At 41.8% G+C, this 15,936-nt stretch overlaps 1 protein-coding gene across 7 annotated transcripts in view; it reads left to right on the forward strand.

Moving 5' to 3' along the window:
* Nucleotides 1–210: 210 nt before the first annotated feature.
* cpeb3 (cytoplasmic polyadenylation element binding protein 3) overlaps nucleotides 211–15,936 on the forward strand; it is a 42,484-nt gene continuing 26,758 nt past the window's right edge. For 2 of the 7 annotated variants that reach the window (XM_013265928.3, XM_013265929.3), the window contains exons 1-3: nucleotides 211–364; nucleotides 2,051–2,955; nucleotides 9,844–9,997. In XM_013265928.3, coding sequence (XP_013121382.2) covers nucleotides 226–364; nucleotides 2,051–2,955; nucleotides 9,844–9,997 — 1,198 coding nt within the window. In that variant the 5' untranslated portion in view covers nucleotides 211–225. The other 5 variants (XM_013265930.3, XM_013265931.3, XM_019366834.2 and 2 more) reach the window with 4 other exon arrangements.

The raw sequence follows: 15,936 nt of genomic DNA on the forward strand, positions 1-15,936 counted from the left end.
GATTATACATATTTAAAAGACAATCTCTGAACGTGAGAACATATTTTTTAAACATAATGTTTTTCTATCCTTTGTGCTCGTTTGTTTTCCTATAATGTGCCTGTTTAAAAAAGCATAGTTACATTAAATTCAATGGGACTGACAGACAGAAAGACAGACACCTTTGCTGACCGGCCACTTTATCGTTTGAAACTACAACTCCCAGCAGTCTACGCGCCAGCGTCCATGCGCCGCAGTCAATCAGCTGTTCAAGCAACTGCTGACTACCTCGGCACAAGGGTAGCTCGTTTGTCATATCTAAACCCAGACGAGGCAAACAAGAAATATCTTTATTTACAGAGTCCCCAAAAGGTGAACGATAAAGGTAAATTCAAACTTCATGTTAGGCAAAGAGAAAACCAGGCTGTGTGTGCATGCTGTTTTGTCGTTTTTGTGGAGGGAGGGGGGAGCATGTGGATTATACAGAGGGATTTCAAGACAAGACAGCTTGATGAAATGTATATCGGGTGCCTCGATCAGCGCGATAAACAGGCAGCTGAAGGGTCAGGTTTTGCCTTGTGTGTGTGGTAAAGAGCCGGTGAGGTGAGCCACCGTACAGGCTGCTGATTGTGCTTCTTTGATGACCTTGGAATCGGGAGATCCTGGAGGAGAAAACACGGATTAACTGGTGGGGTGTGTGCGAGTGTATGTGTAACGAAGGCTGTTGCGATTAAACATGAAATTCTTACTTGTGTTGCTGTCATTATAGCACTGAAATGATCTGTTATGTCAGTCTAGAGACTACTATTGAAAGGCCTGTGTGTAGGTTGTATGTTAGCTCTCTGGAGACAGTTACCGATCAACAGACCAGAGGAGTCTGACAATGATTTGACACCAAAGTGTCATATCTCATAGTTGTGCCTTTTGCTCCAGCTGGCAGAATATATACTCAGCTGCTTAATTTCCTTTCCCTGATCAGAGTATCCGCTGTGTTTGACATTTCTGCTTGCCCTGCCTGCTCATTGTTGAGATTACCAGGCCTGTTTGGCACTTAATGTAATTCTAAATGTAAATTTGCTGACGGGATAATAGTGCAGGTCGTGTATGTTAACTGGGCTTTTCCAAGGCGTTGTCTCCAAATGCAAAGAGGGAATAATTTTGCATGAAAGGTAAAGCCTTTTAGTTTAGACAGAGTAGACTTTCAGTTAAATTCCAGCCCTAGTTTAAAAGTTATTGACTGCAAATGCAAGGTACATATTGTACTATGTAAATGCCAACCCGTGGCTGTGTCAATGCGGACCTCGGGCAGAGTCTCTCTTTGTGCGCTGTTAAATGCCTTCTAGGAGTCTAAAGCAGAAGCTATCATTTCTTTATGATCGTATTTGCTCAGTAAACTTCGTCGTCTTTATGAAATGATTGTGTATGCACTTTGTTTTTTATTCTAGGGACATTTTATTTTTTATGACAACCGGTTAAATTGGTTCAGGTGCGTCACCTAATTTCTGCTGCGTAAAAAAGACCTTGTGCGCCTTTTTGGGTGTTATTTAAAAATAAATAAAAATAAATAAAAAAAAATGGTCGCGTGCGTGTGTAGGTCAAGGTAGAAGCGGCTTTAACCTTGCTGAAGGACAGCTGTATTTACTGACGTATGTAAATGAATATAGGGGAGGTCCTTGGGCAAAAACACGCACACAGGCACACACACTGAATCAGTTTCACGTTGCAGCTCCGGAGTTCCTGTGTGGAAGGGAAAAACGAGACGTGGCGAAATCTGGTGAATATCTGCTGCCATACTATGCTCCGTGTATAATTTGCGGGATTTCTGAATCATTTTGGTCTTGGGAATTGGGGCTTTTTCCTCGTCCTCGTCTTCTTCTCCTTCTTCTTCTTTTCGTCTAAATGGGTGATCACGCATTCGCTTTGCAGCTGGCTGGTCCCTCTAACATCATATCCTTCTCGGAGTTGTCCCAGTTCATCAGATTCTACAGAAGCCCGGCGAGCCCGGTGCAAGAGCTCCTGAGTTACAACAATAATAATAATAACTCCTCGTATCTTTTTCCTCCTGTTGCAGCTCAGCAAACCATGCAGGATGATTTACTGATGGACAAAAACAAAGCCCAGCCTCACCATCAGCAAGATCCGACGCAAGCAGACCCTCCTCCCTCCACACCGACCCCGTCATCGGAGCCCGCTTCTTCTTCATCCGAGTCGGAGAGTCCGTCGACCGGGAACAACCAAGCGGCTTCAGCGCTGAGCAGCGGCAGCAAGGACAAAGCGCCGATGGAGTCGCCGATCCTACCCGGCTTGAGCTTCCACCACCAGCCGCAGGAGACCGGCGGCCCCCTTTCCTCCCCTCCGTCATCGTTTGGGAGCACTTGGTCCACTGGAACCACAAATGCCGTGGACGATAGCTTTTTCCAGGGAATACCCTCGGTGAACGGGACGATGCTTTTCCAGAACTTCCCCCACCACGTCAACCCGGTATTCGGGGGTAATTTCTCTCCGCAGATCGGTCTGGCTCCCCAGTCGCAACAGCATCAGCAGCAAGCCCAGCAGCAGCAGCAGCCCCAGCAGAGGAGGTCCCCCGTCAGCCCCAACCAAGGGCCGTTCCCACAGAGAAACGCTTATCAGACCATCATGAATAACAGCAAGGGGACCCCGTCGTCGTCTTCTCCTTCGTCGTCCGCTTGGAATAATCACCAAAACGCGGGGTGGAGCACAGCCTCGAACCCCTGGAGCGGGCTGCAGCCAGGCAGGGACCCACGCAGAGCGGTGGGTGTCGGGGTAGGGGTCGGGGTTGGAGTCGGCGTCGGAGTGCAGTCACCCCTGAACCCAATCTCCCCAATGAAAAAGCCCTATAGCAGCAATGTTATAGCACCCCCAAAATTCCCACGACCCGGTCCACTCGGCCCCAAACCCTGGATGGAGGACAGCGCATTCAGGACTGACAACAGCAACAACATACTGCCTTTCCAGGTAAACACTTCCCCTGGTGTAAGAGAAGGCCCAGTATAAGCCCAGGCTTTATGTTTCAGTCTGTGATTGCTCTCCCTGGCACTATAAGTGCCATGTGAGGGTCTATTTATATATAAATATATGTATATATATATCTATATAAGCCACCAGTGCCTGAGATAGAACTACAGAAAAGTTAGATCACCCTGAGCTCAGCAGCACCACGAAGTCCTTACAGGTCTATTTATCAGTGTACGGTGAATGTTTTTGAGTTATTCAAATTACTTCCCCACATGTATCATAAACGTGGTCAAATGTCCGTGGGTTTTGTTGTTGTTGTTAAAAAAAAAAAGACTCCCATATCAGTACAACGTTTACGTTAAATGCGGACAGTTTCTAAGCAGCGACTTAATGCGGTTTACTTGAAAGTCGGGTTTTGCCGGTAGCTGTCAGCGTTATGTGGCTTGTATGTGCCGGGAGATTGTGTTTGTTTAGGTCGATTCAGAGTCAGATACAACAGTCACCTTGAAGTATTAATCACGGATTGTTTATGCAGTCGAAAAGAAACATGCTAGAAATAGACACGATTCATTGGACTTAATTGTTATTTTTCCTGTGCCAGCTCACGCTCAGAGGGGTTTAAAGGACACACGATGCATTCAAGTGCTCCTCGTTACCCTCTATATTCGCATATTTACGGCAGCGCTATAGACTTTCACTGCAGCGGGGTCGTGTCCGCTTGATCACTGAATAAGTGACATGTTGTGTTTAAGTCAGTAAATAATATGTCGTAACTAATACTGGCTACTGAAGGCTGCATTATGTTTTAGAAAATATGTATCAGTACTGTCTTCGTTATCATGTAAGCTTTCGTCATTATTGCAAACATTTTTCACAGTACTTGAAGGTAACATACAAGGATTTGATTGGCCTGTGATGGAAAAGTGGGCGGCATGAAAATGACGCACAGGTCCAACCCGGAAAATAGCAAGAGTGTTATTCAGGGTCAAAAAACCCGCACGGGGAGGGAGGAACAAATGAATTAGTTTTTATGTTAAGACAGAAAGTTGTCAGTAAGTTGTTATTATTTTTTTTTTTAAAGTCAAAATATAACGTACTACTACTTGAGGCTGTACATTAATACCACCAGCATCAGCCACAGTAACGGTGACAGATAAACGGATAAAGGTATCAGGGGCATAAACACCCACAGTGTTATTTCCCGACGCTTGGCCCATACTTAAGATTGTATGTGTGAAAACTAGAGAGCAGGGTCTCTTTGAGCCGGCCTTCATTAACATGTCTGTTGGAAGAAGAGACATTACCAGTCCAAATACTGCATTACCTTCTCACATGGTCACGTGTCTGCCTTGTTTGCTATTTTCCTAATAAGCCAAGTTAAAATATGATCAAATATTTTCTGTAATGAATTAACATTCTTATCTCTTATTAATTGATTAATTGCGCATCTGTCCAGAAGAGCGCAGTCCTAGGAACAGCTAAGATACTGCGCAGGACCCTCAAGCTCCCAGGCCTCTGGTAGAGGACCTGATCTAGAAAGAGCCAAGCTCAATTTGTTTATATATTACATTGTTTTGGCTTAAGCTGCATCAATATAACTGTAACTGGACTCACTGTGCATATTTCCCAGTCTTCCAATTTCTATATTACACTTCTCTGACTCACATCTTTCATAAAATGTGGGATCTTTGGAGATTCCTTCAGACGGTAAACAAGAGTTACCTTAACAGGAGGTATATACATTCTCAATCACGTAACCCATTTGTACTGAAGCTGTTTAAAATAAACAAAAAACACCTACCTGGTTAGGTTTAAGATAAGATCATGGTTTGGATAAAAGACACAGTTTCAGTAATGTTGACCATGTGTTATAAAACCTGCAGACTTGTGTATGTAAATACAAGAGCCATTAATACAGTGTGACAACTATGCCAGAGTTTGCACACTTTTATAAATTGTGTGTCTGGTAATGATGCAGATGGTGCATGCTAAGGAGTCGTGAAACATTAATTCATTACAGCCTAGTTTTTAAATCCGGGCAAGGATATTAAACACGGAAAAAGACAGATAAATGCCGGAAACAACCGGAGTTTATCTGTGATCAAATAAATGACACACCTAATTATGAGCAGCAAACATTTATTTGGCCTCTGTTATACGGTTACAAAAGATTTGAAATTTTACCCAAGTTGCAACTTGGCAATAAGCTGAAAGTCACGAGTATTTGCACATTATGACCGTTTACTTCAGATAAATAGCCGCAGATGCATGTGAGCTGAGTGGTAATCAGTTTTTGTAGATGACGATTATTTTCATATGCTTTGTTTTTTGTTTTTTTGGGGGGGCGTCATTTCATTCTGGGGCTCGAGAGAGAACAAAGCACAAAAGTTAACCCGTTATTTCAGAGAGGACAGATGAAATGCGACTCGACACGGGGTGAAATTCCAGCCGGCTTGAAACGATAGGCTTTTCAGGAGATGGTGACTGTGTTTGTCAGTCCGACTCTTTAGGCTTTTTTACTCGGTTCCCTCGACCGAGAGCCTCTGCCCGAGCTCTCTTGACTTGGCTGGATTACAGCTGGAGTTATCACCAGGAGACAAGGTCAGGGGGCCACATGTCACACTGTATGGAGTGGTCTGTTTACTGAAGTGAAACTCAGGCAGACCGCAGAGATGAAGTACAGCACTCTTGTGCTTTCATGTGGTGCCAGATGAATAATTAGGGTAGTGACTTATATACAGTCAGCTGATTCTAGTTTGTTTTTTGTTATATTATGTATTGTGATATCTGGTCACCATGATATCACTGTTATGATCAAGGTTTTTCTTTAGGAAACAAAACTAAAAATGTTTACAACTCACGGCTCCTGTGGCAGTGACTTTTATTGCACCAGTAATGTTTCAAGGACAGACTGCTCTCGCTGATGTAAGGGGGGGAAAAAAAATCATGTGAGTTGTTCCTTTAGGAGCAGAAATCCATGTACAGAGAAGGCATTCTTATGTCTGAAGGTATTTTCGTTGTTGTTTTTAAGCTATTTTAAGACATTTCTTAGTCAGACAGGCTCATTGCTCTTTCGTGTGTTTGGTTCACACTTAGCTGTTTGGCAATAACGCCATAATTGGAGAGGAGTTATCACCAGGATGCAAGGTCAGAATGCCACATGTCGACTGGCCTGTTTACTGAAGTGAAACTCAGGGAAATTGCTGCATGAGCAGCAGGCAGGGTACACACCCTGTGGTAACCACGCGGACAGCTGGTGACAGGTGTGCTTGCTGTCATAGTTTAGATCTCCCTCGGTATTACTCACATGCTCCCGATGAAGCGCAGGCTGAAGGTTCAGTCACGTGTGCGCTGATAGGCGCTTGTACTCGCCTGACACTGTCTGCCGCTCGGAAGGTGGAAGAATGTGTGGAATTCACTTTAATATGTCAGTGTGAACCCTGACACACACATTCACATGATCTTCCAGGGCGATACCATGGCCTTCTGTGATTGTAATCACATACAGATTCAGAAGGGTGTTAGTAGACAGATGGACAGGTGGAATCTTGTATCCATCTAAAAAGGTATAGCCGGCATGGAGCTTTCCTTTTCTTTCCCCCATGGCAGCTTGAGCCAGATAAAAGGTTCATGCCATTTGTTGACTGACAATTCCAAGGCCTCCACCCTAGGAGCTTTCCTCCGGGATTAAGAACCTTTAAAGCAACTTTGTGCTTCGACCAAAAGGACTAGGGTCTAAATTCCTGGGGGAAATCAAACTATCTTCTCAAAACTTCATTCTTTTGAGTAATCAAACATTTTGATAGATCTGTACCTTTGGAACCAGGCCGGTATTTGCTTGATTTTATTTTATTCTGTCTTAAATTTAACAAATCAAATTAAAAGAATTGTAGAACAAACCATAAAACAGATTAATTTATGGTGAGGTATAGGTGTGCGCACACATGGCATGTAAAAACAAGTGTTCCTTTTTCATATGCCAGACAGACTTGTGAAAGAATGGCTCATCCTAAAAGAGTCATCGAATTTTGAGCAGCGTGGCGTAATAGGATGCCATGACCGCAACAAGTCAGTTCTTGATATTTCTTCCCTGCTTGACATTCTGTGATCGTCTGTAAGTGGTGTTATTGTAAAGTGGAAGCATTTAGGAACCACAGCAGCTCAGCCACAAAGTGTCTGACCACGTAAAGTTACAGAGTGGGGTCACTGAGTGCTGCGGCGCACAGTGCATTAAAGTCGCCAATGCTCTGCTGACTCAATAACTGCAGAGCTCCAAACCTCTCCTGTCATTAACATCAGCACAAAAACTGCACTGGGAGCTTCATGGTATTGGTTTCCACAGCCAAGCAGCTCCTACAGGTGTAATGTGTACACTTCTCTTTTGTCTATTATAGTGCGTGTGTGTGTGTATACTTGTATACAGTATACTTACAGGGTACTAAGTATATATACACAGTAAAGTTTTGCTGAAAAGGGGAAATATTTGAGTCATTGTTTAACTTTCCAGTAGTGTATTGCATGAACTAGAAAGCTGCTTATCATGATGACATCATGACTCAGCAGATCCACTTGCACAAATGTGATGCTACTCTGCTGCATGTGCTGCAGACATTTAGTTCATTAATTTATTATGCCTATGTAAAATGTGTTGCTCAGTGGAAAGCACGTATTGAATTTAATCATTCTTAATTCAGTATTAGGAAGGGTCATTATAATGCTGCTTAAGAGAAACAGGAGCCTGTAATTTAATCATAACGATTTTGCTCTTTTGTTACCTTTGGGACTTTTCTCATCGATCGCTTGCTTGTGCTATAGAGAAGACGTTGTGAAGGTCACAATAATGCATAACATATAAAAAATATATTAATGGTAAATCTGCCAGCCCTCTACCTTATGAGCACCCTTCATTTATTACAAACAGATAGTCATGCTGAAATGCTTAGCTTCTTTCTTATCTTGATCTCCCCGATAAATGCTCTTATGTCTTATTTGTGGATCACAAGGAAAGATGAGCTAGAGTCAAGCTAGATGAAGTCGACCCTGCATTCCACGCTCTGGGAACTCGCATAAAGAGTTCAAGAATGAGCTCTGTCTGCGATTTATAGTGCATAATATCTCACCGTTGCGAGTTCTCCGACCTGCTACCCATCACCGCATCCATCCATACGTGTCAGAAAGGAGGGGTGGGAGAGGAAACTAAAAGCTCAGCGTTTTAAGTGTTTACGGTTTGTACCAAGTGGGCAGATTTTTATCTGTGTGGCGCTGTCAGGTCCAGAGTGAGGGGAATAACACTTTTGAATGCTCAGCCGAATGGGCAACAATAGCTGTGGTGTGCAAACAATGTAGGCCCAGCTCAGGCAGCGGACACAGGACACAGCTGCCAAGGCCGCACCACTCCAGCTCCGGTTGGGCGCTTTCAGGCCTTACCTTTGGCACACATGTTGTTCTCATGAATTCATTCACACCTAACAGGAATACATGCACTTCATCAGCAGGGAGCTTTTTAACCTTGTGGTGTCTGATATAGTACTAATCCGACTGTTTGGGATGTAGTAGAACGACCTGCCTTACAAGATCTGAAAGTTTGAGAGGTTTCGTGAACAGTCAGGCAGAAATGCATACCAAAGGACACACAAACAAAAGTTCTCAGTACCTCATGACAGCTGCAGCATCTAACTTTAACTCTTGAGGGAAGTTTCAAAACCAGTTTTCTCAAGTGAAGCTGAGTTCCTGTCTGATTGACTTGACAAGAAGGAACAGCTTTTATAACCTTTACATAATAATCTGTGGTTCAGTTTTGGACTGCTTTAAGTCCTTGTATGCTTGATTTATTGGCTTCATTAGCTTCATAAACAGAGAAACAACTTCACAGTTCTTCAGTATATGGTATCCAAAAAAGTGTCACTCTAGTATAGAAGTGAAAGGTTGAAAGTTGGATGTTACACCAGCACCAGGTCTGAATCTGCTCATGAATGATCCTGTTTGTTGAATCAAGAGCTGAGGCAAGCGTTGACTGATTTCCTAATTGGTTGTGAAAGTGAAAAAGACTAGAAGATGTGCATGTGTCACCTTGTGCAAACAAGCAATAGACAATTAAAATGAAGGAACATCTCAACAACACGACAGTGACATTTTATTTTTCTACACTGGAAACCATAGGCTGAAAACAGTAAATGTGAAATACTAAAATGCTGTCAGGATAGCCCAGCAACTGACTCATAGATCACTGCTTAGTATCACCTGTGTTTACTGGCATCTCCAGGGCCTACACATCACCTACTTAACATCAAGTCCGGATCCCTTATTTCCATTAGTCCTATGACTCAGAAGACACGCTGCATTTGAATGGGGAAAGCAAGAATGTTCTTTCTTTTTAACACACAAAAAAGGGAGTTGCCGGCAGATGCAAGTCGTTGCTAGCGATCTGCCCTTGAGCAGGGTACCCAACCAGAAATTCAACAGCTAAACATGCCAGTTAAAGTTTGCCATGTTTTGAAGAAGGTAAAGCAGATCACGACTGGAATGCAGGGCTGTTCCCACAATGATGACGAGGCAGAAATAGAAACCTATTGTCCCTCTTCAGTGTGTATATTTTTTTTAAATAAGAATTATTTTTATTTCAAGTTTTATTCTAAATAACTATCTGCAAGATCTAAATCTTTTCTACATTTTAAAAATTGTCACCTCAAATCATAGTTTTTTGTTTTGTTCTTTTTTTCAGGTTTATAATTTTACTGTCTATTATTTTCAAGTGTGTGTTAAATAGGTAGTACAGTACAGGTTCTGCTGCCATTGTAGCATATCAGTATACTTTCCCATCTTTGTTTTGCATGCAATCTACTGTGATGACTCTAATGCGAACGCTCTTCCTGTTTTGCTGTGTTGCAGGACCGGAATCGGCCCTTTGATGCTTTTAGCTTGCACTCTTTGGAGAATTCCTTAATGGATATGATAAGGACTGACCATGACAAAGGTAAACCACACCCTGCCGGTGGCCCACCAATGACTATCGCTGATATTATATGGAGGAATCATTTTGCAGGTTAGGAATATTCATACGTCCATGCTTGCAGTTTTTAGGTTGCTTAATTTTTTTTTTTTTTAATTTTTGCGCTTGGGCATATGTCATCTCTGGATACATCTGTTTTTCATTTGCTCTATTTGCCGATCTCTTAACCAATCCAGTATGAATCATCACGCTCTGTTTAAAATTAAAGTGAATCTGAACCATTATGAACCTTACCTGCAAAACCTCACATATGTTTTGTGTGTCTGTGTCTGTGTGTGCGCTCTAAACCAGAGGTGAACCTAGTGGTCCTATGTACGAATGTTTTGTTGTTGTCTTTTACTTCCTCTTTTTGTCTTTGTTGCCTCCTGTATATGGTGATAACAATCAATGTCACAAGACTCGTATTTTGTTGGGTATTCGTGGTTAATGTTTTATTTGCCTGTATTTTTGGACTTAGATGTGTCATACATGAAATAGAGACGTAGCATATCAGTCGATTTGAAACACAACACAAAGATGAATTCAGACTAACATGTATTTTAAAAAATACAATTGCATTTCTCAAAAGTGTTGTCAGATTGTGAAATCAAGGTTAAAAATTCCTCTTCGTGGAATCTTTGGGCCATGTGGTGTATGTCAGGTCTTCTGAGTCAATATTTTTGTAGCACCAGTCACGTGTCAATTGTAAAAACTCCTGTTTCCCAGATGGGGCCCTGTCAGGTTGGGTGTAGGGTTTTTATACCCTCTCTGTCCTCCCATCTTAACAATGGAAAGGTTGGTGGGAGGGGTACATAATGAGCGGAGAATGTCATTTTCCCATGCATAAAGTCTGTTTTCCTAATCTTGTGCTGAGCGAGCATTGTTGCGCGCTCATCACATCCCCGGCTTAACTTTACTGGAAAGGTGTCGTAATGTCCTGCAGGGCTTCTCTCGGGATTGTTTGTGAAAGCACAACGGACACGTAGGAGATATGAGCAAAGTAGGGCGGGTGGATCGTGAAAATGGGTGTGGGTGTTCCTGATTCTCTCCTGGCTTGTTTACCCCTCACTTTGTCATGTAGACAGCACAGGGCTGTAGTAAACTGCGGTGCCAACCACAGAGCAGCTCCACCCGGAGCTCTTCTGAGGAACGTGTTTTATTTGGTTTTTGCTGATTTTGTGTCTTTTTCAAACCTTCTCACTGTTTGAAAAGAGCCCTGTGCCCCGGCCCTGAATAATCTGTTGCTGGGGCTTTTTTTTTCTGGTTCAGAAGGTATTTTAACTCTAATTATCTGACCCGTGTCATCCTAGATTGAAATCTTCCTGACAATGCTGAATTAGTATTGAAGTAACACTAATACAACCACATTATGTAAAGAAACCTTTTTGCAATATAATGTGTTGATAATTCAGGGCCATTTAGTTGTGTAAATCTTTCAGTTGTGTCATTTTCAAAAGTAATTCATTAAGAAATTCTGCATCTGTGGTCATGTGCAGCATTTGTTGCAAGCAGAAGTGTAAGGGCCAGAGGGAACAGGGTAAGAGGCAGGATTTCCCAAATGGGTTGACGAGCAAAATTCCAGTAATTGAAGAAATGTTGCAAAAATGTAACTTTGGCTCATAAATTTTGAAAGCACCACTTGGTACTTGCTCCAAATATGGGGTCATGTTCAGGTTAGCGTGACAAGTTGACAGATTGCAGTTTTGTTTTTCCTCCGTTTAAAAACCTCATGTTAGCCAATTTTCTGTTTTTGTTTTGCTTTTTGTTTGGCCCTGACTGGTTGGTTGCAAGCAAATGTATCTAGCCCAGAAATATCATTTTTAGTTAACAATGAAGTTGTAACGAAATTTTCTAGATTTTGCTACAACTTTAAGGTTTTGCATATCTTTTCTGGACACCAGCCAACAAAGATGTACTTGTGTCAGACATTAGCTAGTTGTTAACTTCCCGGCTCCCTTGTAAAAATCTACATGTAATACTTTCTGTTGGGTTAGCTTGCAGAGTTTGGCTAATCTTACCAGTGTTAGCAGCAATAGCCTTGGTTTATTTCATGTCAGCACAAAATATGTTTACACAGTTGTTTGGTTATATTATTCTGACAAAGCTAACCTACACAATGTTTGTGCAATGTTTCATTCTGTTTGGCCTACCTTTTAAGGAGGAAATGGGGAAATACATTTAACAGACTACTCTTCTATCAAGGGCAGTAACATTTAAACATGTAGTAGACTAGTCCCGCAGATCCTTATTGGCAAGTGGGCAAAATGTGGGCTGCCTTCCATGGCTGAAACCATACTGAATATTTTAAATGGCAAACTCGTTTGTTTTTTGCTGAGTGCAATATGTGATCAAGAATAACGCTGAGAAAATACCCCAACTTGACATTACCAGAAATTAAAAGCAGCTTATACCTTGATTAAGGCTACCTAGAAAATTAGTCATGTTGGTAGAAGATCCTAATCCTGATTGTTCAAATCTGATTGGTTGATCATTTCTGAGTGAAGGAAGCAATTTTCAGTAAGCACAATGCTAGACCTACAGAAAGAGTAAGGAGAAGGAAAAATGTGTGAAATACAGCAAAGAACATGAATAACAGTAGTCTGCATTTCTGCTTGGTCCACATATTTTTTTTAAACTGCCCCACTGGGCAACAGGCAGCTACATGATAATTATATGTAACTTTCTAAATTTGTGTAAGTTTGTGTGTGTTTGTGCACTGTAAACGGTGCAGTTGCTTTTTTTTTTATTTAAAGTTTTTATTAGGCAAACTTAAGGCAGCATTGAACTTGATCCCATTCTACAAGTCTGTGGATTAAGATCTTCTTTCACATTTGGGTAGTGCCAGGCTAGCATGAATGACAATAGGAACAGGAGGTTTTGTTCCAGAGGCACTGAGACCTGACCTGTCGAACCTGATCAAACTTTCTGACACTCAGAACGAGAGTATCTCTGAAAAACTAGAAAAAATATCAACAATAACATTGTCGTTACTTAGGAATCCACATATCTGCTCAGTAAATCTTAACTGAATGTACACTTATTGTTGTTTCACAGGCCAGTTACTGCCGTAGCGACTCCAACATCTTACTTTAGGGATACTCTTCACCAGCTGAAAGCCACCAGTCAAAACAAATTAACCCAGTAGGCTCAGTTTTGCATTCCCAACTGAATGGGCACCGCCCACATCAGTCCCATCAAAGACATTTCTCACATAGTTCTCATTGTGCCTGGAATAGTTGTTTTTCCTTGAGTGTTTTATGAGTCCCTGCGTCTTCGTTTTCTTTCTTAAGAAGAAAAAGTACTCAGTATTGTGATGTGTGTATCGATGAGGTGTGAGGTGACCTCATCCACACGCCCTTTAAAGACAGGGGTGGGACCACCTCACTTTGTTTCTTCTGAGCTCTTGTTGTGAGAAGTTTCTGCTTCAAAGAGACGCTCTATTACAGTCAATGTTTTAAACTTTCTAAAAGCTCTTTACTCCTGGTTGAGGGGAGCAGGGCCACATGGACATCTGAACAAACGAACCCTTTTTGCAGCAACACACACACACACACACACACACACACACACACACACACACACACGTCAGCTGAGCTCATGTGTGGAGGACTAAAGACTCACACAAACGCACACATGTGCTGGAAAAACACCACCACTCTGACAACAACCACTACCTCTGCTGCCAATGGTAGCATTTCATGCACACACACGTGCATGCACGCATGAAGGAAACACACTTTCAAATTCTTGCTGACATGTAAATCAGCTCCGGCATTCCATGCAAAGCACTCTCACCTCATATACTCTTCTGTTGAGCTGTCACTTATTCCTGTCTATGGATCAGACGGCTCAAGAGGTGTGATGGTGTGACTGCAGCCACTCCTTAAAAACACACACTTCTAGATGTTGTCACTAATGAGTTGAGACGCTCGAAAGTCCTTATAACCCTTGTGGAAGCCCTGTATGGATCCCACCCCACCCGCAATGTCTCTCTCCTAATACACACACACACACACACACACACACACACACACACACATTGTCTCAGCTGGTCTGAATCACATGATCTTGCGTCAGTTACAATTTGCATTGCGTTTCAGTGTGTGAGAGCAGCCTTTAGAAGACTGGAAGTAGTTTATTTTCATAACGAGGTACTATTTCAGTTGTGTATTTAAAGGGATGGTTCAGCATTTGCTAAATGGGCTTATTGGCTTTTTTTTTTGCCTCTGAGACTTCAATAAGAAGATAGGCTCTGCTATCAAAACAGCTGCTGTAGTTTGCTCTAGTTTAGCATTAAGGCTACACATTTATCAGCTTATGATGGGGGAAAAACTCTGTTCAGAATCCCAAATTTGTGGCGTTTCTGTAGTTCTGAAGAGTTTTTGAACATTAAACATGATGACAATATAAAATTGTACCTTCTGATTTCTCAAAAACAACCCTCAAAAAAGCCCCTGACCTCTGCCCTGGTACATAAAACTGAAGAGGGCCAACTCTAAAAGGTCAGTTTCTGAGGTTTGTTGAGCTGTTTTGATTTAATAAATGCTAGCAAACATAACTTAGATGTATCTTGAGGCGCTTGAAGTTAGACTAAACTGTGTTCAAAGGAAAGATCCCTATGGGGGCATGCATTACAAGCAAACACAGACAGTGACTGTGGGGTGGGTGGGGGTAAAAGTTTCACATTGTAGGTTTAGCATTATTTCCACAGACTTTAAGATAAGCTAGCTCTGGGATTATGCTACATTACAGCTACGATTTTGCCAGTAACTACAAGCTCCTGGGTGAATGTGATTTTGCTGCTTAACGTTAAGCCTGATGCCTCTAATAGTTGATTTTCTTCATCCTAGGAAGGCTAATGCTATCAATACCACAGTTAATTTAAAAAGTTTGCTTTTGCATTGCTTTAGACATTTAAAGCATCATGTCTAAGCCCAGTCTTGCAGTTGCAATAGCTGTAAAGAACATAGACCATAAGTTTGTTCATGCCTACCGATAAAATGTTAAGATTAGTCAGTTTTTTTATTGTGTTCTTGTTTTGTTTGAACTCTATTGAATAGCCAATACAATGTACGTTCTGGGTCCATTTCGGCACTCTTTGTTGCCATGTCCTGAACAGATCCCCCTTATTATACATGTGTAGTTTGGCTTGGAATAGAAGAGGCAGGAGATCAATCACTACCCCTGTAGTTAGTCGCTTACATTAGTTATAGGGAGAGGAGGGTGATCCTGGGTTACGTTACTAAGATCTAGTCTGTCACCATTTTCACCCCTAATGAGTCTGGGCTTTGGAAACATAAAAACAACCAGTATAATATCAGGTATTTTGATTTTGCAGAGAGTGGGAGGTGGGGTTACGTGTTGCAATGTTTGGATGTTCTTAGACTATTTAAATGATCAGCTAATTAGCAGATTTCAAATGTTTTCTGGAGCATTTGTCCTAAAGAAAAAACTAGTTTAGACTGCGAGCAGTTTGCCACTGAGGTTTTATAGACAGTTTTGTGTTTTAGTACTGTCTATGTTATGATGGTTGATTGATTATAAACCGGATAGTAAACAATCACTGGAACGATGTTCAGTCAACATCGCTATGTCAACTTTAACTTCACTGAATCAACGTTGAACCTTAATGCTGGTCCTTCATTATTTTGGCACCATTTCGTTGAAACCTTGACTTAAGACTTAGTCAAGTGGAGAAAGTAATCGAGGGATAGCAAACACTAGTGCTCTTTGACTTTGTGGGCTGTGTAATGGAAAACACAAAGTGGAAACATAATACAAATGAGATGACTAACAATCTAATTGTGCACTTCTTCACTTAACTGAAGAAAAGCAGGAGACCCACCCTTTCTCCTACTTTTCTTGAAAGCTTGTAAAGGTTGAGCCTAAATGTTGGACTTTGTTTCCTATATAAGGGGAAATTTTACTTTGAAGGGCCCCAGGAAAGATAAAAGTTTGTTCTTACTTAATATCACACTGGTATGAAACGGTCA

Source organism: Oreochromis niloticus, linkage group LG13, assembly GCF_001858045.2.
Source record: "Oreochromis niloticus isolate F11D_XX linkage group LG13, O_niloticus_UMD_NMBU, whole genome shotgun sequence".
NCBI lineage: Eukaryota > Metazoa > Chordata > Actinopteri > Cichliformes > Cichlidae > Oreochromis > Oreochromis niloticus.